Source organism: Crinia signifera, chromosome 12 (assembly GCF_055691185.1).
Source record: "Crinia signifera chromosome 12, ASM5569118v1, whole genome shotgun sequence".
Classification (NCBI taxonomy): Eukaryota; Metazoa; Chordata; class Amphibia; order Anura; family Myobatrachidae; genus Crinia; species Crinia signifera.
The window spans coordinates 64,681,252-64,709,015 of NC_139228.1; the positions used below are offsets into that span (position 1 = coordinate 64,681,252).

The following is a 27,764-nucleotide window of genomic DNA, read 5'->3' on the forward strand; positions in this document are numbered from 1 at the left end:
AGTGCAGAGGGGGAGAAGAACACACCATCACCTGACACGTCCAGCGACGAAAGCACAATGCAAGAAAACATGACACAAGTCCATAAATGTCTACAAGAACTAAGCGGAAAAGTCCATACCGTAGCCCAAAAAATTTCAAAAATCCAAAAAGGCGTAGCAGTAGTACACTCTTTATACGAAAACATTTATAACGGTTTGCATTATAAAGTCAAAAAATAGTTTGTGTACTTTATTAAACATTTTTTCTCCTTCTTGTTTATTTGGAGGCCAGCAGCATGCACCTTAAAATGGTGTATGTCGTGGCAAGCAGTCTCACGGCAGCAATGCATCCCATGTGAGCAGGCCGGGATGTTCCCATGTGATGCGTTGCTGCCGTGGGACCGCTTTCCACTACATACACCACCATGTTCCAATGTGTTTGATGTTTTTTGGGTGGGTGGGCGTTCCTGCTACACCTTCTCGTGGCACCTATGTCATGGCAAGCAGTCTCACGGCAGCAAAGCATCCCATGTGAGCAGGCCGGGATGTTCCCATGTGATGCTTTGCTGCCGTGGAACCGCTTTCCACTACATACACCACCATGTTCCAAAGTGTTTGATGTTTTTTGGGTGGTGGGCGTTCCTGCTACACCTTCTCGTGGCACCTATGTCATGGCAAGCACCTGTATGTGACACTCTGTTCAGGTCCGACCACCGTTTTACCTCAAATAAACAAAGTGTTCACAGTATTTTTTGTCAGTATTTCTTAATAAATGTTAAGTGTTTATGCAGAACAATGAACATCACATATCTATCTATCTATCTATCTATCTATCTTCTATAACTATATCTGTCAGGAATGCACACACAACGATTATTTATTTCAAAAGGAATGCACACACAACGAATATTCTTTAACAGCATGGCGCGGAAAGTACGGGGGAGAAGACTTCCTGTTGTTTACATGCTGCGCTGATGGAGGGATGACGCAGCTAGTCAACACCCACATGGGCGTGCTGCTTTTGGGAGGAATGATCGCAGGAACGGGCTGCATATCGATCGAACGTGCGTACACATGTCACTTTTCTTTCGATATGGAGCCGTCCTGTCGGAAGAATATTAAGCAGCAAAGAACCTGCGACCGACCGACCGTGGACGGCCAAGAGCGTTTTTGGCCGTTTATCGATCGCAACGAAGGGATCGGGACTGCGTACACATATATACAATCGAACGGCCGTTCGTCCGCAGATTGGAAGAACGGCCCGACGATTGTACATATGTGTACCCAGCTTTACAGTAGCTACACAGATCTCATAATGTATTCATCATGAATTTTCGACCCACACAGACCTGTTGTAAGTTGATGTGTTACACGTATTGCATAGGTGGTTACTCTTCTACCTGAGAATCCTGAGTGCATGAACTTCCCTACTGCAAGGATATAGCAACTCCCATCACTGTTGGTAGCCACTTCACACCGACTCCTACCATAGCATTCTTGTTAGGTAACTCACTGCAACCACCAGGCTCCTACATGGACACATGCATCCTCTTATCCCAGCAGCCCTTGGCAAAAGACTGATCAGTCTAATAATACATGACAATACTGCCACCTACAGGGTGCAAAATGGAAGTGTCAGATTGGTCTGGACATTATTTGTGCTTTATGAAGGGTAACTGAATTATACATTGATGGGGGGAGAAAAGTAATCAAAAACCGGACACTTTGGGGTACATTTACTAAGATGGGAGTTCTATTGAAGATGGGATGTCACCCAATCAGATTCTACGTTTTTATTTAGCACCTTCTATAAGATCATAGATAAAATCTGATTGCTAATAGCAACATCCCATTTCCAACTCCCATCTTAGTAAATATTCCCCTTTGTATCTCACATTACATATCCCATAGTGGGTCAAACGTAATTAATTAAATGTTCATCAGAGCCTGAATTTATATGCTAGTACACTGCCTATGGATCGGAGCAACAGAGCCTCTTCCACACCTCTAACAAAATGGAGAAAAGGGCACCCCAACATTATATTATATATGAAACAAAAGCGTACAATGGCCCCATCCTAAGGATAAACTAAATTGAGCCTTATTTGAAACCTATTAAGAATTCCATCAGATGACAACTGGTCAAATTGTCATTTGATAGAATTCTTAATAGGTTATGTATCTTGGGAGACATAACCAGCGTGTGACTTATAATCTAAGAATTGGGTAAATAAATCAGAATTAGAAAATGGAGTCTTTAAGCTACGAAGACAAATTAGGAATGTTTACGCTGGAGAAGAGACGTTTAAGGGGAGACTTGTTACATGTACAAATATATCAAGGGCCAATATAAAGGTTTGATAAACATTTATTGGGAATAAAAATTCAGGGGTACAACCTATAATCACCATTTAGCCCAAGGTTGAAACAAAGTAAATACATTTAAATTAAGTTATAAAAACTATCCCAGGACTCCACAATTTTTTTTTAAATCTAGGCGCCAGGATGAATGTGTACTGTAGGTGCCAGAAAACAAAAATAGGGACAGTGCGTGCCCAAAATGTAATGCCTATTACACGTTACACCCCCATTACATATTATACCACATGCCATAATACACATTACATATTATGCCACATAAGTGCCTCTTAGAAAAAAGAAGGGGGTGGGTGGAGCACTATGAACAATAATTGGTATGAGATAAATTTATAACAACATGAAAAATGTATTTCTATAATAAAATTATCAATTTGTGCAGTGCACTAGGTAGGTATATAATATAATAACATTTATGGCACAATGTATTGCACAGAATATAAAGTAATACAGAACGTTAAAAAATGTACATTAATATGGAAATAGCTATTTAAGGATTGACCAAACTCCATCTACGTCTCCTTGGGTGAAACGGGACTTCAGACCATAAGTATCAGACCCATTTTTCAAAAATCTTTTTATTTTTATTTCCATATTAATGTACATTTTTTAACCCCTTCACGACATTTGACGTATATATACGTCATGGTCGGGAAGTACTTCCCGACACATGACGTATATATACGTCATGACTTCTAACTGTCACTGCGTCTAGAGACGCAGTGACAGTTAGGTGATGTCTGCTGTCCCTGACAGCAGACATCCCCCCTCGCCGCCCATGCTACATGCTATGCAATGTACTGATTGATATTATTTATCCAGATTGTGTATATATCACAGTCACACGGTATTTAGATTTATTAGGTTTTAGAGTAGTATGAGATCTTCCCATATTTAAATCGTCATTATTACGTAGTATACACATATCACCTACACTTACATATTACCCCATATGGGTTTCTGAATGGAGCGCACAGTGTCACATCAGCACTCCCACTCTCCTTAAAACCATCCCCTTTCTATATATAAATTATCCAATATGGCCGCCAAATGGAACGCACAGCGTTGTTTTTGCGTTCCATTACATCTTTAATATCGTCTGGTTCCTAGTTGTACAACTATTTACCATCGGCATTACTTATCTATTGCCTATTAATAGTATTCCACATAGAATACAGGCTCAAATTGTATATACTATAAGGGCGCTATGTCATTTCCGCCCTTAACATTATGATCCACATAGAAAGTTATAAATAATCCAAGATGGCCGCCAAATGGAACGCACAGCGCGCTGTTTGCGTTCCAGTACATTGCTGTTTATACAGCTCTACTCGTAGTCCATTTAGGCACTAGGAGCCGCTTAATGCATCATACGCCACTTTCACAAAGAATATAGGCTTAGATCGCCTTCATATTGTGCATACTATAAGGGCGCCATGCCATTTCCGCCCTTAACATTATGATGCACTGCTTCCACATAGGAAGTTATAAAGAATCCAAGATGGCCGCCAAATGGAACGCACAGCGTGCCGTTTGCGTTCCAGCACATTGAAAACGCTGTTTATACAGCTTAACTTGCAGTTCATTTAGGCACTAGGAGCCTCTTTGTACATTATATGCCACTTCCATTATACTTGGGAATTTGCTATACCTTACTTAGTAAGGTTTAAAAGCTTAATACCTTTAATTCCACCCCGGAAGTGATGTCATCACTAAAGCACTATATAAACCCACTTGATGCACAGAGCCATCACTCACTCTGGTGATACCCTGATGCTGGACACTTCCTGTAGATTTCTATGTAAGTAGTCTCTTTTTTGCTATGCACTTGTAGGCACTTTTCTTCCAAACTACCATATGGTAACAATACCCTTTTATTAGACACTTGTCTAATCTCCCCTCTTGTACTGAAAAATTCTATTTGAATTTCTTTTATAGTGAAATAATTTTGGGCTCTCCTGCTACTAGATTTGCTGGTAACACCAAGCCATACCTACTCTGGTGCCACGTCACCATTACCTACTCCTTGCGGCTCTATATGTAAGTCACTTATTTTAAGTTCCTTTTCATACCTGCTGATTGAACAGGCATATCTTTCTGGACTGTATTATGATATTGTGTACAATGGGTAAGTGCTCCCCACCCGTGCGCACAGCAGCCTATCAAGCTATGCAATAGAGGGTTTTCCTTTTCCCTCAAACAAAATGATGCAAAAAAGAGGTATACATAACTTGTAGACAGGCGCTGATCTGTTCTATTTTTAGCGTACTTCTCCGCCGTGGATTTAATCAGTTTACCATGCGGAGGAAAGACAATTAAATAGTGAAGTACAGCTTATGTACAACAAGATTTTAATAAACACCCTGCACCCTCTGGTAGGTTACAATACAATCCTCCAGAACAGTGCAGATGACAATTTTAAAAAGATTCCAAAAGCAAGGTGATAAAATTTCATATGTGAGGTCCTCTGGGTGACACAAAACAGTGGGGCAATTACCGGAATGGGTGGAACTGAGACGCCAGTTCATATAGCGCATGTGAGAAAGTCCCGGGGCAAAATCACAGGTAACAGGTCCCTCTCGTCCCGGTGCCGCACTTCCCGGTCACTCCTGGGGGTCCTCTGGACTGACGCGTTTCGACTCCCGCTGGAGTCTTTTTCAAAGTCTCAAATGGATATGAAATGGATATCCATTTGAGACTTTGAAAAAGACTCCAGCGGGAGTCGAAACGCGTCAGTCCAGAGGACCCCCAGGAGTGACCGGGAAGTGCGGCACCGGGACGAGAGGGACCTGTTACCTGTGATTTTGCCCCGGGACTTTCTCACATGCGCTATATGAACTGGCGTCTCAGTTCCACCCATTCCGGTAATTGCCCCACTGTTTTGTGTCACCCAGAGGACCTCACATATGAAATTTTATCACCTTGCTTTTGGAATCTTTTTAAAATTGTCATCTGCACTGTTCTGGAGGATTGTATTGTAACCTACCAGAGGGTGCAGGGTGTTTATTAAAATCTTGTTGTACATAAGCTGTACTTCACTATTTAATTGTCTTTCCTCCGCATGGTAAACTGATTAAATCCACGGCGGAGAAGTACGCTAAAAATAAAAACAGATCAGCGCCTGTCTACAAGTTATGTATACCTCTTTTTTGTATTATGATATTGACACCTAGCCCATTTCATTATCAGACTGGGATCAGATCCAATCATTACCTGATTTCACCTGTTGTGAGACCTATCAGTTGATGTACTTGCTGAGAACATTCCTTTAAATTGCTTGCTGGGATTCGTCACATTTTTCTGGTATGTTATGCCCTTTGTATACCATATGTACATTTTTTGTTGAATGGCTATACTCTTTATGCATTTGTATAAATTTTTTATATCTTATGATCGGTTACTGATGATACCATTATATATATATTCCTAATATGTCTCTATATAGAGTTTTTGAAATTCAACGGACCGTTATATGAAATTGTACCTTCAAACTTTATCGGTATAAAATTCTTATAGGTATGTACTTTCTGACTTAACCATCACATGGTGCTTCCGGAGTGGCTACAACCTCTCTCACCTTTCTCCATTTTAAATAAATTAAACCTTCTCGAGCTATTTCACTTACCTCATTATGGTCGTCTTTTTCCATCTCCCTGGATGTTCCTTCTTCCATTTTTTGGTCGTTCTCCTTTTCTCCATCTCCTCCTCCTGATCTCAATTCCTATTGTATTTCTCAACTGAGATTATACGTTGTGCTTGATTTTAATTGTGTTCTGCATTGTTACATATCTACAGTGTCTGCTGCCTATGTTTTCTGCCCCTGATGAAGTCAGGTTCTGACGAAACGCGTTGGGCTATTTCTTCGCAAACTTGAACATCATTTCATGTGAAATTATAAACGTCATACATCGATTGTTGTATCAAGCAATATTTTATCATTGTTTGTTATGTATATGAATTTTATGCATTTTTAATACCCTGTAAAGGGATTTTGTACATTTTTATAATAAACGGTAAAAACCGGTACTTTTCTGTCTAAAAATTGGCTAGCGCCCTCTGGAAAACCTCCTTTCCTTCCATTTCTATTCTGGGTCTTGCCTAACAGAGGACCCCCCAGAGGTGCTGCTGCTACTCTCTCAAGCGCAGAAAGGGTTCCCCCACACATATATATATATATATATGTGTGTGTATATATATATATATACACACATATATATATATATATATATATACACACATATATATATATATATATATATACACACATATATATATATATATATATATACACACATATATATATATATATATATATACACACATATATATATATATGTGTGTGTGTGTGTGTGTGTGTGTGTGTATATACCACACCGATTACCACCGATCGCCAGCCCCCCCCCCCCCCCCCCCTCCCACCCGGCAGCCCCCCTCCCTCCCTCCCTCCCACCCACCCGGCTGCCGCAGCGCCAGCACCCCTCCCACCCCCCCGCCAGCCGCAGTGCCAGCCCCCCTCCCAAAGCTGGTGACTAAAATGGGGTCACTTGTGGGGGGGTTCCACTGTATTGGTGCTTCGGGGGTCTTGCTAATGCGACATAGCACCCACCATTCATTCCACCACCAAAAATCACTCCTTCCCTTCTGAGTCCTGCCATGCACCCAACTGGTATTTTTTGGTCACACGTGAGGCATTGCCGTACTCGGGAGAAATTGGGGCACAGATTTTGGGGTGCTTTGTCTCCTTCATTCCTTGTGAAAATAAAAAATTTTGAGCCAGAACTGCATTTTTTTACACAAAAATGCAGATCTGGCTCAAAATTTTTCATTTTCACAAGGAATGAAGGAGACAAAGCACCCCAAAATCTGTGCCCCAATTTCTCCCGAGTACGGCAATGCCTCACGTGTGACCAAAAAATACCAGTTGGGTGCATGGCAGGACTCAGAAGGGAAGGAGTGATTTTTGGATTTTGCAGCACAGATTCTGGTTGAATGACCCCCGAAACACCCATACAGTGGAACCCCCCCACAAGTGACCCCATTTTGCAAACTACACCCTTCAGGGAATTCATCAAGGGGTATAGTGTACATTTCAAACCCCCCGGGGTTTCACCAATTTTGATACAACTGAGCTGTGAAAATGAAAAATTATTTTTTTTCATTTTCACTGCCCAGTTGTACCACAATTGGTGAAACCCCTGGGGGTTTGAAATGTACACTATACCCCTAGATGAATTCCCTGAAGGGTGTAGTTTGCAAAATGGGGTCACTTGTGGGGGGGTACCTAACTTTTAGCATCTTATGGTGCCTAGAAACCTACATGGTGCCTAAAAAATAATCTCATAAAAAGGAGGCTCCAAAATCAAGTAGGTGCTCCTTCTATTATGAAGCCTGTGGTTTGGTCACCGTGCACACTAGGGCCACATATAGGATATTTATGAAAACCAAAGAATTGGGGGAATCAATTTTTAGTCACATTTCTCTAGTAAAATCTACTGTGTTCCTTAGAAAAATGTATTAAAATTGCAAATCTGCAAAAAAAATGAAATTTGGAAATTTCACCTACACTTTCTTTTAATTCCTGTGAAACACCTAAAGGGTTAACAAACTTCCAAAATGCTGTTTTGAATACTGTGAGGGGTGCAGTTTTTTAAATGGCATCATTTATGGGGGTGTCTCACATACAAGTCACTCAAAGTCACATCATAACTGACCTGGTCCCTAAAAAAATCAGAGTTTGAAATTTTCTTGAAAATTTGAGAATTTGCTATTCATTTTTGAAGCCTCCTAGTGTCCAAAAAAATGAAAATGAGGTTGAAATAATGATGGCAACATAAAGTAGACATATGGTCTATGTTAGTTATTCACTATTTTGAGTGGTAAGATTATTTGTCTCACAAGCAGAAAATTTAACATTTTGCAAATCGCAAAATTTTCCATTTTTTTACGACATTTTGGTATTTTTCACAAAAAAACACAGACTGTATCGACGAAAATTTACCACTAACTTGAAGTACAATGTGTCACGAGAAAACAATCTCAAAATCACTGGGATAAGTAAAAGCAAAAAAAAGTTATCCCCACTTAAGTGATACATGCCAGATTTGAAAAAAAGGGCTCTGTCAGGAAGGCAAAAACTGGCTCTGTCATGAAGGGGTTAAGTGACTATTACATACATGCTTGTTGCTACAGGTTTCTTGCTTGATGCCAGGGGTTTTATGCTCTTTGCCACTGGGGATTACCCCTCCTCACCTTTACCATGCGCGGTAACGGCAACAGCCGGGCAGAGCAGTGGAAACTCACCCAGCTATATCAGATCAGGTGTGCGTCTATTTCAAAATTCAAGGCGGGTCGCGAGTCAATCTAGGCTTCTGGGCCGACAACAAATCCAGAGCTGCTACTGCTGCTCCTGATTGGCTGCCGAACCACAAGCTCTGATTGGCTTGCAGACCTGCTTAAGTTTTGAAGTAGCTGCGCCGCAACCTGCTCTGATACAGCCGAAGCCAGAGGGTTGTTCACCACTCTACGCGGTGCGATCTGATTTCAGGTAAATCTGGTTTCCATAGAGACCTGGCCCCTGAGTTTTGTCGAGCCCTGAACAAACGTGTCCTCTAATGGGTCCTGTAAAAATTTTGAACCTGATAGACGTACATCTTTTTTCCACTCCCCTGACAGGGACACGGATCCTATTACATGAGAAATATGCTGCACCATAAAACGGATGCATCACAGAGCTGCTAAATCTGTCTTCACACTTCCCCACATCCTGAAAACCCCAACTTGGCCACTGATCTCCAACCACTCTCTACCTGCTGGCAGTACTACGGACGTGCCATTACTAATCCAGTCGCCTTATTTCCACTGCATTCACTAGTGTTCATTCCGACCCCTTTCAAAACCCATGCAGTTCCTCTTTCCTACCAGGGGTGTTGCTGTGTGCTTAGGTACTTCCACTACAGTCTGGTCTGTACTGAGATACAGGCCATAATTTGATAGACATCACAGCACACAGTGACACCTTAGGCAGGAAAGCGGAACTGCACAGGTTTTAATAGATGTATCATGCTAGAATTAAATTTCTCAAACCTAAAAACAATTACCCTGAGCGTTTTCAATTAGTGAGACCTCAACTCTGAGCTGTACAGAGGAAATGTCCTCAGAACAGGTCTTGAAGATTTCTTTATCCCGGTATAAAAACAAAACGTGACTGTCTCTTGCACATTTTATGCTTATATTTCCCATCTTCCTCTACAAAGCGCTGAAGGGGCTGTGGACCATGGTCTGCTAAACACAGCATCGGATGAGAGTTATCCTACAAAACATGGGTCTATGTAATACAGATGGAAGCTACGTGGGATTACATTTCAGTATAAAATGCTGCCAGTGCCATATCTGACCTTGTGTATTATTATAGCGGGGTTAGTGTTTGTTTATTTGAACGACTTCCTTTGACATGCCTAGGACTCCAGCACAAAGACGATATGGTTAGGATACTCTGGGGTGTACTCTGGGTAGAAGCCAGAAATATGTGCCTCTGTTGCCGAGATGGTGTAGCCAACAGCAGCACCTGACCCCATTACTATACCCTGATTCAGCTGGCACCTGCATAAGTCTTAAGGAGCCCATACACGGTCCGTTGTGGACCGGCTCGGTTCTGTACTATGCAATGCACGCTCCCGCGCATCACATAGTACGGTACAAAAAGTATGTGCTGCACATACTTTTTGTACTAGGTACACATCGCATCGGATCGCATTGCATGCACACTGCATACGATCCGATGCGATGTGTGCTATTTAAGTCCCGAACGGATCCGTTAAACGGACCGTGTATGTGGACCTTAAGGTTTCACCACTAAGAGCCGCCTTTCCAGGGAAGATTAGCTCCACCCTGTACTCGGATGCTACCCGGTCTTTCGCAATAACACAAAGTCCCAACTGAATCAGGGTACTAGTAAGAGGAAAAACTAACTAGACGAGCAAAACACAGACTAGGTTCTGAACAGGGCCGGTGCTAGGGGGTTCGGCGCCCTCCTGCAAACTATAAATTTGCGCCCACCCAAGCTTTACAAAGGGACAGCGCACACCAAATGAAAAATGTGTGATCTCTCAAGGAAGGGGAATGGCCACACAATAGTACTCCCACTCCAAATTACACCACATAGTAGCACAATATTATTCACCTTACACAGCTGTAACTAGCCATTTTGGTGCCATGATTTCAAAAAACAGGGAGAGTTTGCGCCGTAGGAGCGCGCAAAAATGTAGGAGCGTAGCTTTATGGGGAATGGGCATAGTCACATAAAAGTACCAATTACACTGTAATCCCCATAACACATTATGCTTCACACCTCAATGCCCATTACACATTATACCACACACAGTAAGGCACATTATAAATAAAGTAATGCCCATTACACATTATACATTATGTCACACATCATGATGCCCCTTACACAATATGCAGCACACCATAATGCCCATTACACATTATGCCACACACCGTAATTCTCCTTACAAAATATGCCAAGCACCATAATGCCCATATGATATTGACACACATTATGCTACACATAATGCTCCGAATACTCCTGGATATGTCCACATTTGAAGGGCTGCTTACTCAGAACGCCCACACCAGTTGCCAAAAGTAGTTGCTCTGCTTATAAGTAGTGCTCACACCAGTTGCCAACATTAGTAGCACTGTGTAACCATATGCCTACACCAGTTGCCGACATTAGTAGCACTGTAAGTAAGTAGAATTTATATAGCGCACTTTCTCCAACAGGACTCAAGGCGCTACTGTGTAAACAAATGCTCTGCTTAAACGTAGTGCTCACACCAGTTGCCGACATTAGTAGCACTGTGTAACCATATACCCACACCAGTTGCCAACAGCAGTAGCACTGCCTATACACGTGCCCACACCAGTTGCCGACATCACTAGCTCTGTCTACACACATGCTCACACCAGTTGCCGACATTAGTAGCGCTGACTATACACGTGCCCACACCAGTTGCTGACATTAGTAGCGCTAACTATACACATGCCCACACCATTTGACAACATTATTACACTCACACTTTATTCTGCTGTCCTGGCAGCTCAGCCTCTCCTGTGTCTCTCTTCAGTCTTGCTCCATCATAGCCCCGCCCCCTCCGTCCAGATAGCCCCGCCCCTTTTAGTATGTACTGGTCTGCCTAATAGTAGACCAAACGGTACTTATGTAGTATCTGGACGCCCGATTAAAAAAATAGGGTCCATCGCATCACATCGCATGCGACGCGATGGACCCGATTTTTCCATAGGATTCAATGTTAAAATGGACTGAGTCCATTTTAACATAGGATTCTATGGGAAAAAGGGTCCTTTGCATTTCCCCACTATCCAACTACGCATGGAGTTAGATATAAACCTGTGGCGAGCGTAGCGTGCCACCGAGCTCGAAGCGTGGCGAGCCCCGCGAGGGGATGCGGAATACTTTTTAACAAATCCGCGTCCGCTCGCCACGCTTCGGGCTCGGTGGCACGCTGCGCTCACCACAGGTTTATATCCAACTCCATGCATAGTTGGATAGTGGGGAAATGAAAAGGACCCTTTTTCCAATAGAATCCTATGGAAAATCGGGTCCATCGCATCGCATGCGATTTGGTCGGATGCAATGCGATAATCGGGCGTCCAGATACTACATAAGTACCGACCAAACTATAGGGTACGAGTCTGCTTAAATTTGTCCTAAAAGACAAAATTGATAATTACTGTATTTCATATCTCCTATGATAATGCACCATTGTGGTATTTTTTCTGTGTTTTGGGTATTCACCTGCTGAGAGACACATTTAGGATCAGCGCTCAAGGACATTGTCGGTACCCCCTTTTTTTCTGTGTAATTATTACCAAAGTATTGCGGATTGGTGGGCGAATAAACCAATATCTCTAGTAACGTGTGAGACAAACAATATACACAGGACTAGTAAGTATGGGATGAGGCCTGCACTCTGGCAGCCTCACGGATACCGTCTCAGGAGAAGACTTGGTATTCTCCCAGCGCCAGCTGGAGCCCTAACAGCAGAGGGTAATGGAAGGTGCGACCTCCTCCACTATGAGCGGGGAGGCCTCTGGTACTCTCAGAAGCTGAATACAGACTGGAAGTACTGATTCCCTGCTACAGACAGGATTTCAGACACACTGCCGGTACGCTTGCAGGGCTCCTCAGACAGGCTGGAAGAACCTGAACTCTGGAGTATACACAGACGGTTGTTTGCTAGGAATCTGAGAATGCCTAGGAACATGGAAATAACCAGCAGAATACTATGAGTCTCACAGGAATACCAAGGACTTTAACATGACTACAACCGACAGGTTCTCAATGCTGGGAGCATACCTAAATACCCAGTGGCTTAGGAGGTAGCCACACCCAAAGGCTAAAGGTATGCATGAAAACTAGGCAAGGTGGATCAGCAAAACCCAGAGTGCTGATCTGGAGAGAACATATAACTCCAAAAAGAACATAAATGACACCAACCCGCCGGAGGCGGCTCATTACAGATATAGAGCACACACCCTAAGCGATGTTTAAGACTACACAGTCAATGGCCACATCCAGTGTAACTGCAGTAGATGGTATCCTGTTTGAGCTGCATGTACGAAAGACATCGGTAACGACCCGTGAGAGCGCACATTGTTATCGATAGTGCTTACAAGCTGGAAGATGTGCAGGAAATTTTTTTTTATGACTGGTCATGGTCATTCTTATCGCTTCAAAAAGAGTAGCGAACAGAGGATTTTGTGCTGCTGCTCCAACCGGTCAGCGCTCCGTGAATGATTTGCGCTGTTTTCCCCGCCATCCTATGAATTATAGATCTTACAAATGGGAAACATTGACACAAGAAATCAGTGAGAAATATTCTGATGATTTTATTCACTGTAGGCGACAGATTTTGCGGCGCTGTTACATTGAGACTTTTTTTTTTTTTACACTAAAAATATTTACAAACATTGCAAAAGTTTCAAAATCTTGTTAGTCACTCACCCCCCCCCCCCCTTCCCCCCAAGAAACCAAAAATCACCCAGACCAGAAATCCTAAGTCAGGCGTGTCCAAACTATGGCCCTTCAGCTTGTTGTGAAGCTACAAATCCCATCATGCCTTGCCAGTTTTGCAATTAGGGAATGTTAAAACTATGACAGGGCATGCTGGGATGTGTAGTTTCACAACAGCTGGTGGGCCACAGTTTGGTCATGGCTGTCCTAAGCAAAGCACTTCTTTGCGGTAACCTAATAGACTTAAGCCAACATGAAAAGAACAATGATATTGTAACTCAGCCAATATGGCCCTTAAAATATACATCAAAAATCAAGATTTCTCTGCATGGAAATTAAACTGCCGACGTTCCACAAATAACAGAAGAGCGTCCCATGGTTCAGCAGGTTATTATTACCTCCCCGATCCAGGCATGCGGTAATACTAGACATTCAACATCATCTCTCCCATCAAAACTTGGCCACAGACTACGTGTTTCCGGTATTGGAAAGAACCACATCTGTTTTGTTGTATACTCTTAAATTAATATTGATGAGAGTTCAGGTATTCAATACAGCCGAAATGCCACGCTATCTCATCCAGGCGGCACGGCCAAGTCCTGCGACGGGTGGCATGCCTGGTGGAGGAATAGGAGGAGGAACTGGAGGCTGCCCTCCAGGTGGTACATTAGGAGGGGGATAGTTTGCTGGTGGAAGACCAATTCCAGGAGGTGGGTGGCCAGGAACAGTGTGAGTAGGGGGCAGTCTAGGTGGGGGGAAATTTGGGTTGTAAGTAGGGGGAGGGGGGTACACTGTTGAAGGAGGAGGAATGTTAGGTGGAGGGAATGTAGAAGGTGGCGGTGGTGGAGGAACATTCGGTGGAGGATTAGGCGGATAAACATGTGGATGGTATGGCATATGAGATGGAGGACCATAGGCAGGGGGCAAATTCCCATAAGATGGACCTTCTGTCTTCATCATAGATTGAAGACTTTGGAAGCCCTCCCCTGACATGTAGGAGTTGGTGGTCGACATCCCCGTAATGTAACTGGAGGGCGGTGGAGGCGGCCGATGTGGAAGAGGTGGCGGCTGATGAACGGCAGCAGGATGAGTCGGTGGAGGGATGGGGATCTTGGTCATCTCTGCAGGTTCTGGAATACTGATGGGATCTCCTTCCCCTGGCCCAGCTGGGGTCACCGGTTTTCTCTCTGACAATCAGAAATAACAAATGGTTTCATATGGGGGCAAAAAAACAAAAAATGTTCTGGTCCACCTCACCCCCTCAATAAAAAGTACAGAGAGATTCCCATAAGACAAAGGTGCAGATTAATGAATGCTTCAAAAGGCCCATACACACTGGGCGATTTTGAACTGAAAGCCGCTCAAAACACCCAGTTTGAGCGGCTTTCAGCTCAAAGCTGCCCAGTGTGTACCGCCCGGTGATAAACATAGAATTTGACGGCAGATAAGAACCACTTGGCCCATCTAGTCTGCCCCCTTTTTTTAAACATGTTACCTCAAACCATATTTGATCCTTATTTTTTGTAAGGATATCAATATGCTTATCCCAAGGGGAAGCGGTCATCTATTAGAATGAACTTAGGTCTACAGTCATTAGGTCGACCCCACTAGGTCGACTGACAGGAAGGTCGACCTGTCTTAAGGTCGACATGGGCCAAGGTCGACATGACTTAATGTCGAATTTGCATAAAGGTCGACATGAGGAAGGTCGACTGGTCATAAGGTCGACATGGGTTTTTCACAGTTTTTTGAGCCGACAGGCGGTATTTCATGCCCTACCATCCACTAGGGCGTGGAGGAGGTTATTAAAGCTGTGGCGAGCGAATCGAGCCACCGTGCCCGAAGTATTGCGAGCGAAGCGAGCGATGCGAGGGTCCGATTCTCATTGCCAACTGTGTCCATGTCGACTGTATCGACATTCGGGTCAAAAAACACTGAAAAACCCATGTCGACCTTTATGCAAATTCGACATTAAGTCATGTCGACCTTGGCCCATGTCGACCTTAAGTCAGGTCGACCCTTCCTGCCAGTCGACCTAGTGTGGTCGACCTAATGACTGTAGACCTAAGTGTGGTCTGACAGATGTACCAATTCCATCCCAAGCATGTTTAAATTGTACTACTGTATTTGCGTCTACCACCTCTGATGGTAGGCTATTCAACCTATCTACTACTCTTTCTGTGAAGTAATTCTTCCTCACATTTCCCCTGAATCTTCCTCCCCCTAGTTTCAGTGCATGTCCTCGTGTTCTGTTGCTCCTCTTCCTGTGAAGAATGTCTCCCACCTGTACCTTGTTAAAACCCTTGATATATTTGAAAGTTTCTATCATGTCCCCCCTTTCCCTTCTCTGCTCTAAAGTATACATTTTAAGATCTTTTAGTCTTTCCTGTTACGTTTTGTGATGTAGGCCATGCACCATTTTAGTTGCTCTTCTTTGTACAGTCTCTAATGTATTTATATCCTTCTGGAGATATGGCCTCCAGAACTGAACACAATACTCTAGGTGAGGTCGTACCAATGACCTATACAGTGGCATTATTACTTCTTTCTACTGCTGATACCTCTCCCTATGCAACCAAGCATCTGACTTGCCTTCTTCATTGCTTTGTTACATTGCCTACCTGCTTTTAAGTCCCCTGAAATAGTGACACCTAGATCCCTCTCTTCCTCAGTAGTTTCCATTATAGTGCCATTTATACTATATTTAGTCTTTGGCTTTCTGAGACCCAAGTGCATGATTTTGCATTTTTTGGCATTAAACTGTAGTTGCCATTCTCTTGACCATTTCTCTAATCTGCCTAGAACCTCAATCATTTGTTTTACCCCTCCTGGTGTGTCTACCCTGTTGCATACCTTTGTGTCATCTGCAAAAAGGCACATTTTACCCTCAATTCCATTTGCAATATCACCAATAAAGATATTAAAAAGCAATGGTCCAAGTACAGATCCCTGGGGTACTCCACTTGTAACCTTTCCCTCCTTTGACTGTACTCCATTTACTACAACTCTCTGTTTTCTGTCCTGCAACCACGCTCTTATCCATTCAACTATCTTAGAATCCAATCCCAAACTTTCAAGTTTATTTAACATTATGCGATGTGGGACAGTGTCAAAAGCTTAACTAAAGTCTAGATAAGCTACATCTACAGCCCCACCTTGATCTATTACTTTAGTCACCCAGTCAAAAAAGTCAATAAGATTTGTTTGACATGATCTTCCCCCAGTAAACCCATGCTGTTTTGGATCCTGTAAATTGCTGATTTTGAGATATTCTACAACTCTTTGTTTTAAGAGTGTTTCCATCAATTTCCCTACTACTGATGTAAGGCTCACTGGTCGATAGTTGCTAACCTCTTCCTTGCTTCCACTTTTGTGCATGGTTGAATAATTCTGTTATTGGCTTTACCAGCTTCCCTTTAAGCTCTTTTAGTATCCTTTGATGTATCCCATCTGGCCCCATTGATTTATCCACTTTCAGTTTTGAGAGTTCTGTGAGGACTTTCTCCTCTGTGATGCACGCTCACGCATCATTGCCAGGAAAGCCGCTCATCTGCTGGTATTACCAGCAGATGAGCGGCTTTAAGGACGGCTTTGCATAGCGCTGCACTGTGCAAAGCAATCCTCCCCCGCTGACGGCGCCGGCCAAGGGGAAAGTCGCTCAGTGTGTATGGACCTTAAATATTATAAGTGGAGATATTTAACTTAGAAACCAATCAGATTTTAGTTATCGATTCTCGAATGCGTTCTAGAGAACGATAGGCAGAATCTGATTGGACTGGCCACTACTTTTAATGCTCAGAAGCTTAGTCTACCCCAACGAACTTACCTGGTACATAATGTAGCATAACCAGCAATTACAGAATGTAGACAGGAGACATTAATATATTGTAGGTTAAAGAAAACAATTAATAAAAGAAAATCACTGTAAGGCTACAGAATGGTTATTCTCACCTGTAGGGGTAAGAACAGGAGGCAACGGTGGGTGAGACGGCTCAATCTTAGGCATTTTTGATAATTGTTGTTCTGCAAACACAGACACAGCATTTAATTAGTGTTTGGGGCAAATGAATAGAAACAGAGGATAAGTAATACTGCAGAGTGACATGAATAGCCTCAATGCTTCTAACAACGTAGTCATTGCGGCCCATAAGTCCTGGTCCTTGTCTGTGTTTATGCTTGTACATTGATCATAGGGCTTCAACATTTTTCAGCCCAGCGACCCGTTAGCGGCCTCCCTGCCAGAGTGAAATCATGCCCGTATGGCAATGCAGCCGTGCGGAGAGGGGGAGATCCATTCGCGATCACTCACCACTGAATGGATGTCCACCCCCAACACATAAGTCTAGACTGGCTGTGGGGTGATCAGGGTTGCAGATGAGGTCAGCGGATCTCCCTCCAAATGGCCGGGAGCGGTCTGCGTTTTTTCGTGGCACTGCCAGAAAAGAGACACCGGAGGCTGCGATTCTCCCAAGCACCCATCTGAGCAGACTCCTGTATTCTTTTCTTTAAAGCAGTCAGTAGCTGGGTGATGCAACCTGTTCCTAGTGGAATCAATATCTGAATAAAGACTATCCATTTACTAGGCACCCGTGACACAAGTACAGTACTGTAGCACAGGGGGTAGATTATAGCAGCACTAAAAGCGCCGCTATAACACTTCCTGCTTTGCCTCAGTAGCGAGGTGAAGCAGGAGGGGAGACCGACAAGATGTACTAACTTCTTGCCTGCCGAAGCGGGGGAGCGATAACTCCCTCCTTCAGCGATGCCTCCTCCAGTTGACAGCGCAGCAGTTAACACTGCTGCGCTGTCTTCTTCCCCCCGGCCGGCTGAACTGGGCATGTGCGGGATCTCGCTACTCACGTGAGATCCCCAGCGCAGCTCATAGCCAGCAGCAGGGACAGCGCTGTCCCTGCTGTGGGCATTGCCACCTGCGGATATAGGGCATCGCCACCTGCAGCTGTCGTTAGCTGCAGGGGGGCGGAATGGTCAGCGATGCTGACCATTCATACATTAGGTAGGAGGCAGGTGTCTACTATAAATTAACGTCCCTGCGCTATGCTGCCTGCCCCACACCACAGCATGTAATACACCTGCATCACGGGTGTGATAGATCAGGGGAAGCGTTATCCCCTGCCATAACGCACGGGGATAGCGCATATTCCCCTGATCGCCGATTAATAATCGGTCACAGATTAATAGCGGAATAACATTAAGACTGTGCGAATGTAATGATCAGAAGTATAGCATGCCCTCTGTGTATGCATGAATAAGTGATTTAAAGTTGCAAATGTAATTAACAGAAAGCATTCAGCGTTGAGTAAGCCTGGGACAATGCAGAAACTTACCCAGCGTTTTCCCCTCCTCTTTGGGCGACAGAGACTGCAACCAAACAGAAAGAAAATAATAGCACAGAACTAAAAAAACAACACAAAATCCTTCTTCAGGGAAACGCCTTCTTTGCTCATTAACAGAATTCTAAAAAATATATATAAATTGTCAGACCACTTAATGCGGTATGTCATTAGCCATTAATTAGCTGCTTATCCCCGATGTATGCACTTTTCGGGGATTGTACTTCACCTGCCTCGGGTGTGTGAAACGAAATCACAATAAACCCTATTGTTGCATTGGTGAAAAAACTATTGGGAAAGCTCAGGAATTTTTTTTTTTTTTTAATACCCCCCTTCCCTTCATTCATCACACTAATTGAATACCCCCCTTATAATTCCTAAGGACTTTTCAGCAAAAGGCATCTACATTTACAATTGCCCTTCATGGAAATGTATAACTGGGATAATGGGTCTATTTTGATGGATTCCCATGAGCTACTTGAAAGCAGGTGTGGATGTACTGTAACCAATCTGAATCAGCCTATTTTTTGTTTTGTCAAAATTCCATTTATGGGCGATTCCAACATTCGAATACGTTCTAACAGTCACACACTAGTACGCCATCTGGGTGGGCCTGGTTTTGTGTGGAGGCCTGGAGCCGTAGCCCCCATCATTTAACCTGGCTCTGATTAGAACCCTTTACTTTTTATATTTTTATAAAAGAGTAACAACTATTGGGGCAGATTAAGTAAGTCATGTAAAGTGACAAAGAGGAAGATAATGCAGCAGCCAATCAGCCGTCTGGTACACTGCGCATTCACCGCTCTCCCCCAATGGGGTGTGGATTACTAGACAGACAGTCTATAGGTCTACCCCAAAAGATCGAAATGGAAAAAAAAGTTGACAGGGTCAAAAAAAAGTAGACCAAAATTTTCCCTTTTTGTTTGGTGCCCATGTCGACAACTGTCAACTCGCATAGCTCCACAAGTGATGGTTAAGAACAAGCCAGTTTACAAAAAGAAAAATCTTGAAAAACTCCTGTCGACCTTGTCACGTCTGCCTTTTTAATTTTGACCCCATCGACCTATTGACAGTTTACCTAAACACTGTAGATCCATCACCTGGAACCCCCCTAATGCTCCCAGTACAGTACTCTGCTCAGTATTCCAATGGGACACATTTACGACATTAACGTTACACTGATTGAGGTTTTACTTTGTAGTCATAGTGAAGGTGCATCTGGGGACATACCAGGGGTCTCTTGGTTGGCTTCGGGGGACTGGACTGCGGAGATGGTTTCTTAGTCTGCTGCGCCGCGGGCTGCTGCGCATCCTTCACTGATGCTGCTTGCAAGTCTGTGTTTTGCGACGGCTGCTGATTCTGCACAGCGGCAATCTGCGCCTGGACTTGGGGCGAGGGCTGCGGGCCTCCATGGTGAGGCATTTGCTGTTTCCCTTGAGAGTACAAGTCCAGGATCTGGTGACAAATATCTGAAAGAATGCACAGTAGCTGCAATTAGTTACCAGGGGTCTTCACAGCCACAGGAAGGAACCAGTGCAACATAGTATAAAACCACTTGAACAATGGTTCAACTACTGGCTATATGCCAGCATTCCCCCTGAAAAAGGCTGAAAGGCAACTTGCAGTAAGGGAACGTCTCTCAGTTGTCCTTGCACCCCAGAGATTTACAGAAAAATAAGCAGAGATACATGAATGCTGCATGCAGTACAGTACTCAATGGGCGGAACACTTAGGGGGTAGTACCAGCCCTTTTCCCTGGTGTACATTTTTGCATTTAAGTGTCCAAGGACTATGGGGTAGATGTATGAAGCAGTGATAAGGGATCCAGAGGAGAAGTGGCCCATGGCAACCAATCAGCTGCTCTGTATACTTTTATATTATGCAAATTATGGATGTTACTTCAGTGCTGATTGGTTGCCATGGTCCACTTCTCTCTTATATCGGCTTCTTATATCCACCAGCCACTTTGTGCATCTTTAGACAACACCGCATGCACCTGAAAACCTGCAGCAGCTACGGAAACGCTCAGGGGTAAAATTTATGAAGATGGGAGTCCTATTGAAGATGGGATGTTGCCCATAGCAACCAATTAGATTCAACTTCTTATTTAGCACATTCTAGAAGATAATAGCTTTAAACTGATTGGTTGCTATGGGCAACATCACATTTTCAATAAAACTCCCACCTTAGTAAGTTTACCGCTCAGGGGTTTATTTACTAAGATGCGAGTTCTATTTCACATGGGATGTTGCTATGGGCAAACAATCAGAATCTACTACTAATCTTTAGCACCTTCTGGAAGATAATAGTATCTGGTTGCCTACAGCAACATCCCATTTGAAACAGAACTTACAGCTTAGTAAATTTTCCTGAGAGAATTTGGTTGGTTGCCAATAGCAACATTCGATCTTCAATAGAACTCGCATCTTGGTAAATAAACCCCTGATCACAGTGATTGTTAGGTTTACACATGTGACCAAATAATAGCCAGAGAGCCAAGTACAATATAGGGTTCTGCAGGGGGAATATTAGGGGTGTTTAGCATAAATCTAGCCCTTACCTTCAAGCACATCTACCGGAACGTCCTGGACAAACTGCTCCCACCATCTCCTGTACATGGGTTTCGAGGTCCATTCCTGAATCTCGAATTTACACAAGCGCCCGGCGAGATACATAACCGCCACAGCTATAATCTCCGGCTCCCATTGCAGGGACAGGGTCGTGCATAGGCTAGAGAGGAACGCAAGAGTGGCCGGTTACATCGCTGCCAAGATGGGGGGGCGGGACATTCACAGATCACTACGGGAGCACAGCTTTACCTGTCATTAACAAATGTCCAGGCCATCTGCACCAACTTCTGTATTTTATTCTTATCGCCTAAACAAGATGGAACATGTATAAGAAAACCGCGTGACGGGTCAAACAGGTCTCGTTTCCGGGCTGGAGGTTATGTTACCTTTCAGCTGTTTGGCGTATCTCAGTAGAAACTGGTAGGGGTGTTCCACTTGTAGGTCAAATTTGATGGTCTGGAGAAGAATGCGTTCAAGAACCATAACTTCCTCCTAGATGGATCAAGTAAAAAAGTAATAATAAAAACTGCTGAGGGTTTACTCACCCATGGGGGTCACATTACTGCTCATAACATTTCGACAATGATTTTTTTTTTTTTTTACCCCAGGTGATCAAAAAGAGGGGACTTTCATATTTGGGTGCCTCCAAACTGACAGATGGAATTAATCAGGAGGAGGTTGGGGATCTCTTCAGCCATTCCTGGTCTAAAATATTTTTCTGCAATGCTGAGGGTTTATATCTGGCGATTATGAGCTGTTATGTGGGCTCACTGTTTAAATGTGGAGATTCCCCTCTTCCAAGCAAGGGTACCACCATCTTTCTAGTGGGGAGGGTTGGGGAGTTAGAGGGACTTTAAATCCCTCCCCTCACACTTTCCATTCATTTAAATTAGGACCAATGGGGTACAGCCAAGTTTTTATTTTTGGCCCTTGCTTCCAATAACAAGTCTTGCTCATCGTTTCTAGTCTTTGGGGAAAATGTACTAAAGGCAAAAATAAAAAAAACACACCCTTTAGTAAATGTACCCCTTATATATCCACTTGGTCTTCGCAGTGAAGGGGTTAATACAACACAGTGGATACAGAAATGACAGCATCTCTAATTAGGGTAGGGATCAACGCGATTAAATATTCTTTATACTGCGCTGCCTTATACGTTAGGACTATTTCATTTTTTTTTTTTAAATATATCACCTATTAGTAGCCAGGGATTGGCCATTGGACTTAACTTCAAGGGTTATATGGCAACAAAATAAAATGATCTTAAACAGTGTAAATGGAAAACGCATCACAACTACGGATCGAGAGATCCACCTCTGCATCAATAAGTACCTCCAGATTCTTTACCTTAGGATCATCTCCAAACTGGCCAAACTGCACGTCATTCAGCAAGCTACGGGCTGTCTTTATAATATCTTTACATTTCTTGGGCGTTTCCTCGACCTTTCCCGCTAGGAAGAGACAGCAAGCACCCGTCACCTGGAAGAGGACCAAGAATATAAGTGACGGCTCGTTTAAGTTGTATGTTTATCCGTAAGCCATGAGCAATACGTAGGTCAATGATACTTACATATCTAGCAAATTGTTTGAAGGAATGGAACATGTAGAATCTATGAAAATATATAATTCCAGTGGCAAGTGTGTCATAGTGCCTGAGGTGCAGGTTAAGAAAAGTCCATTATAATAATGGAATCGGGACATCTGTCAGAATGAACTTAGGTCTACAGTCATTAGGTCGACCCCACTAGGTAGACTGGCAGGAAGGTCGACCTGACTTAAGGTCGACATGGGCCAAGGTCGACATGGGCCAAGGTCGACATGGGCCAAGGTCGACATGGGCCAAGGTCGACATGGGCCAAGGTCGACATGGGCCAAGGTCGACATGGGCCAAGGTCGACATGGGCCAAGGTCGACATGGGCCAAGGTCGACATGGGCCAAGGTCGACATGGGCCAAGGTCGACATGACTTAAGGTCGAATTTGCATAAAGGTCGACATGAGGAAGGTCGACTGGTCATTAGGTCGACATGGGTTTCTCACTGTTTTTTTGATCCGAATGTCGACACAGTTGGCAATGAGAATCGGACCCTCGCTTCGCTCGCAATGCTTCGGGCACGGTGCCTCGCTGCGCTCGGCAAACTATTTTATTCTCCCACCACGCCCTAGTTGATGGTAGGGCATGAAATACCGCCTGTCGGCACATGTCGGCTCAAAAAACAGTGAAAAACCCATGTCGACCTTATGACCAGTCGACCTTCCTCATGTTGACCTTTATGCAAATTCGACCTTGGCCCATGTCGACCTTAAGTCAGGTCGACCTTCCTGCCAGTTGACCTAGTGGGGTCGACCTAATGACTGTAGACCTAAGTTCATTCTAATAGATGACCGCTTCCCATAATAATACAGCAAAGACATTCAGTTCAGCGTTACACAAAGGACAATGTTTAATGTGTCCCTGCGCAAACTAGGGGCTGGCCATGCACCAGCTTTCCATTTCTTTGTATGCTGACATTTCTGAAACCTAGGCACTACCAATTATATCACACCCCAAATCTATAGATATCACAGATCTACAGCTCTCATGACCTCCCAATGACAGGAGAAATCCTTGGGGAGCTACAGAGATAAAATGGTGGGAAAACAAAATAGGGTGCCGAGCGCAGCGAGGGAACGTGATGAAATGTCACGGTGTCCATGTCGACATTAGGGTCATAAGAAGTGAAAATCCGTATGGCGACCTTCTGACTGTCCACCTTGAGCATGTCAACCTAATGACCATGTCAACCTTCATGCATGTCGACCTTCAGTGGTCGACCTAATGACCGTTGACCTTGTCGACCCTATGACGCATAGCCCTAAAATGGTATGCAGACTTAACCACGTGACACAAATATAGAAGGGTGGCTCAATAAGTACCTGTGTTTGAAGACAGGTAGCGTTGCTGAGGAATATTGGTAATATTATCGTGTATTGTATGAATCGCGCTACTAATTGTTGCCGCATCCAACGTACTCGCCCGACTTGGCTCTCTGAGACTTCTTTCTGTTCCCTAACCTGAAAACGTGGCTCGCGGGAAGAAAAAAAAAATCATAGCGCAATTCATGCAATTTGGCCGCAACAAATCCCAGATGAGCGAGCTGGTGCATTGTCGTGGTGGAAAAAAAACTAACCTATGAATCTGACATTTGGTATTGCGTTGTTTGAAAGATGGTAGTACACAATAGGAATACCAACTTTCCTCAGCAACGCCACCTGTCTTCAAACACAGGTACTTCCTGATCCACCCTCGTACATAAATCCAAGGCACTCCACTACAAACAGGATAAGTTGGCTCAGTGCCCTCACAAAAACATGTAAGGATCCTGAAGGTGCAACACTCAGGGCTGACTCAACTACACTGGGCAGTAGTAAACATTTCAGTGTTTAATGTACTCTTTCTTCAGAGAGTACAAAACATGTACATACATACCTTTGTTTACCAAATTTTTACTGCACGCTGTATACAAAACTACAAAATAGGCCACTCATGTAAAATAAACAAGAATGCCTAATATAAGATCACAGTGCAGTTACAACTTTTAGTTTGATGTTTAGAGTCTTAATGTTTTCAGAGGAAAGAGCTGATGGGGCTCTGAATAGTTGGTTTAACAATCATATTTCAGCAAAAGTCTGGCCAGACCATTTTGTGTCCTAGGACCTTTAAATGAACTAGATCGCTCATGAGTGATAAACATAATTGTCATCACATTGCCATGAAATGACAGCTGATTGAACCCTGACCACTCCCATCAGTGATACCGTCTCCAGAGTGTACTGGCATAACACATTTATAATCACTGAACAATCCTGTTATTTCCAATAATGTGCACACACTTGAACGGGATCATGTCCTACTGCCCGTACACACCAGAAAGAGTTAAAGAAAGACAGAATGAACACAGTTCCATTTTTCATTAATATACACCAGGTCGCACAGGATATCTTCTGGTTGGCCATGCACTGATATTGCATGCGGGAGCGTGCAAATTACAGGCACATACTGTATGATTCGGTTAATATGTTGTTCCGAATTGGCCGGAAACTACATCGTTCGGGTTTGTATCCTCCTTTACTCATTGCATTTTACCTCATGCCGATAACAGACACTCCTCATAATCACCCAATAACAGCACAGAATAATTCACAACCACTTTGTTTATCGGTATACATGGAAAAAGGCACAAAAAGAAGCACTGTACATAAACAGAAAACCATCCGTAGAGGGAAGGAGGACTCAGAAAGGACAACTGAAATAAAGAGAAGGCAGGGATGAAAATTAAAGGAGGTAATGCTAATACTCTATATCAGTGATTTTCAACCTTTTTACCTTGCGGCACACTAAATAAGATTCTAAAATTGCCAAGGCACACAATTAGATCCCCACAGGACAAAACAAATTGGCCCCCACAGGAAAAAAACAAACCTATTGGCCCCCATATAAAAAACAATCACACTGGTCCCCACAGGTAACACAAATAAAATACATTGGCCCTTTATATGAAAAGAAGAGACCAGTAAATAACAGTTGAACTGGTGGTGGCTGTAAAATGGTTTGGGCAACTCTAGACCTGGGGGCACACTTGAGAACAGCTGAAGGCACACTAGTGTGCCACGGCACAGTGGTTGAAAAACACTGCTCTATATGATAATATTGTGCTGATCAGAAAGACCGGTAAGGAGGGAGAAAGATGGAGCAAGAGATGGGGAGAGATGAGAAAAAGAAGGTACAGATGTAGCAGGCTTCATCCTTGGCCGACGCCCACCAGATCCCTTTCTCTGGCGAGCACCGGCGATTGGGACGCACACTGCCCAGTTTGGGGGTGGGTGGTGTGTCGAGGCGGCGACGGAGGGGGGGAGACCAGCGGCAGGCTCCGTTGCCACAGGGTGCGCGAGCGTCACATGTGCGCGCCCCTGATGGTAGCCGGGGGGCTGGCGATAGAATCACCAGCCCCTGCAAAGATGTAGCCCGCTACATCTGTATGTCCGACAACGAAACACGATGCGAGTAACTGGGTGAGTAACAGCTTAACACTGCATCAAAGGTGAGGTTGAGGAAGACCGTTTCGTGTTACAGGTCATAAACCATTGCAAGACACAAAGTAGTTATAATGCATCAGCAAGGTCTCTCTCAGGCAAAAAAAACAGAGGGAACCAAGGTACACCATTCGACAGTTTATTGAAGACTGTCAATTAGTGGTCTTCATGGAAGAATAGTGGCCAAAAAGCCACACCTTCGTAGTAAAAACAGGGCCAAGCAACTCAACTATGGACAGAAACATAGAAACTGGGGTGCGGGAAAAAAGCAGCAGGTGCTCTGGGCTAATGAGTCATAAAAGTCTGCTTGCTGTCATCACTCCTTTGCCACCACATGACTGTGTCTTGGTGCCCTTCTAGTCACCCACTTCAGCAAAAGTGGGACAATATACACAGTGTACTGCATTGCACTCAGGAGGGCGTTTGTCACCTAACTGGGGGTCAGTGATCCTTCACTACAATGTCGTCCTGAACGCCATCTAGTACCCGATATACAGATGTAGCAGTGATTATTGCCACACGTGTTTTTCTCTCCCATGGCTCAGACACACACTGCGCGGCAATTTGCTGCGACTAACGGGCACAAGTGGCTGTATTGCAGCAATGGACACACATACTCCAAGTTGGCAAAGGATACAGTCCTAGTCGTGTTCCAACATCGAATATAAACCTGGCTCCTTCCCGGCGGTATCTGGCCTCGGTGGCTGGGTCCAGGCCTTCTTGCTGAGATGGGGTATGGGCCAGATCCTTCTTGTCCCAGTACCAGCAGGGCTTGGCATGGTCCAAGGCGCCGGATGCCACTGTGGGGCTGGAATTCTCCTTGTTTTCCTTCATGGCTGTCACACGGACTCCCTGCAAAGGTGGGGCAGAATAACGATACAGGTTACATACAGGCGTCAGGGCAACGCTATAGCGGTACTTAGTATACCAGAGAGCACTATGTGACCTGAATGGAAAGCATTGCCTGCATATAGATCTGGGAAGGAGATGGGATCAGGTAACAAGGTGCCTCCAATAGGGGCTAGAGATGATACAACACACAGAAATGGGGAACAAAAAATTCACTCCAGGGTCTGTCAGGAGTAGTACCGCAGCCAACGTGGAACTGCTGGTACTTGTAGTTCCTTTGCAGCAGGACACTGAGGGAAGGTGGGGGCACAGGACGAGTGGGATGAAAGGGAGAGGAGACCCTGCCCGGACTCACCCGAGACTCCAGGCCCAGCCGACACCGGGTACCGACAACGTCCTCAGCCGGCAGAGAGTCAGTTATAGGGACAGCGCCGTTCGGGCAGCCGCCATCTTGGAAACGCTCACCACGGTCATGCGCAACGTCGTCACCAGCCGAGGCCACGCCCCCGATTCAGCTCTAAAAAAGGAG

At 44.2% G+C, this 27,764-nt stretch overlaps 1 protein-coding gene across 2 annotated transcripts; it reads right to left on the reverse strand.

Moving 5' to 3' along the window:
- Positions 1-13,254: 13,254 nt before the first annotated feature.
- CCNK (cyclin K) lies at positions 13,255-27,749 on the reverse strand. 2 transcript variants are annotated; one of them, XM_083165982.1, is made up of 11 exons: positions 27,591-27,749; positions 27,024-27,238; positions 22,885-22,966; positions 22,662-22,793; positions 21,701-21,806; positions 21,564-21,621; positions 21,305-21,474; positions 19,975-20,213; positions 18,739-18,772; positions 17,345-17,416; positions 13,255-14,580 (listed from the first exon to the last, which is right to left on the reverse strand). In XM_083165982.1, exons 2-11 carry the CDS (start codon positions 27,218-27,220, stop codon positions 13,964-13,966), a joined length of 1,707 nt encoding a protein of 568 aa, XP_083022108.1. In that variant the 5' UTR covers positions 27,221-27,238; positions 27,591-27,749; the 3' UTR covers positions 13,255-13,963. The 2 variants fall into 2 exon arrangements, with proteins under 2 accessions (XP_083022108.1, XP_083022107.1); XM_083165981.1 differs by having other exon boundaries at positions 22,647-22,793.
- Between the last annotated feature and the right edge of the window lie 15 nt (positions 27,750-27,764).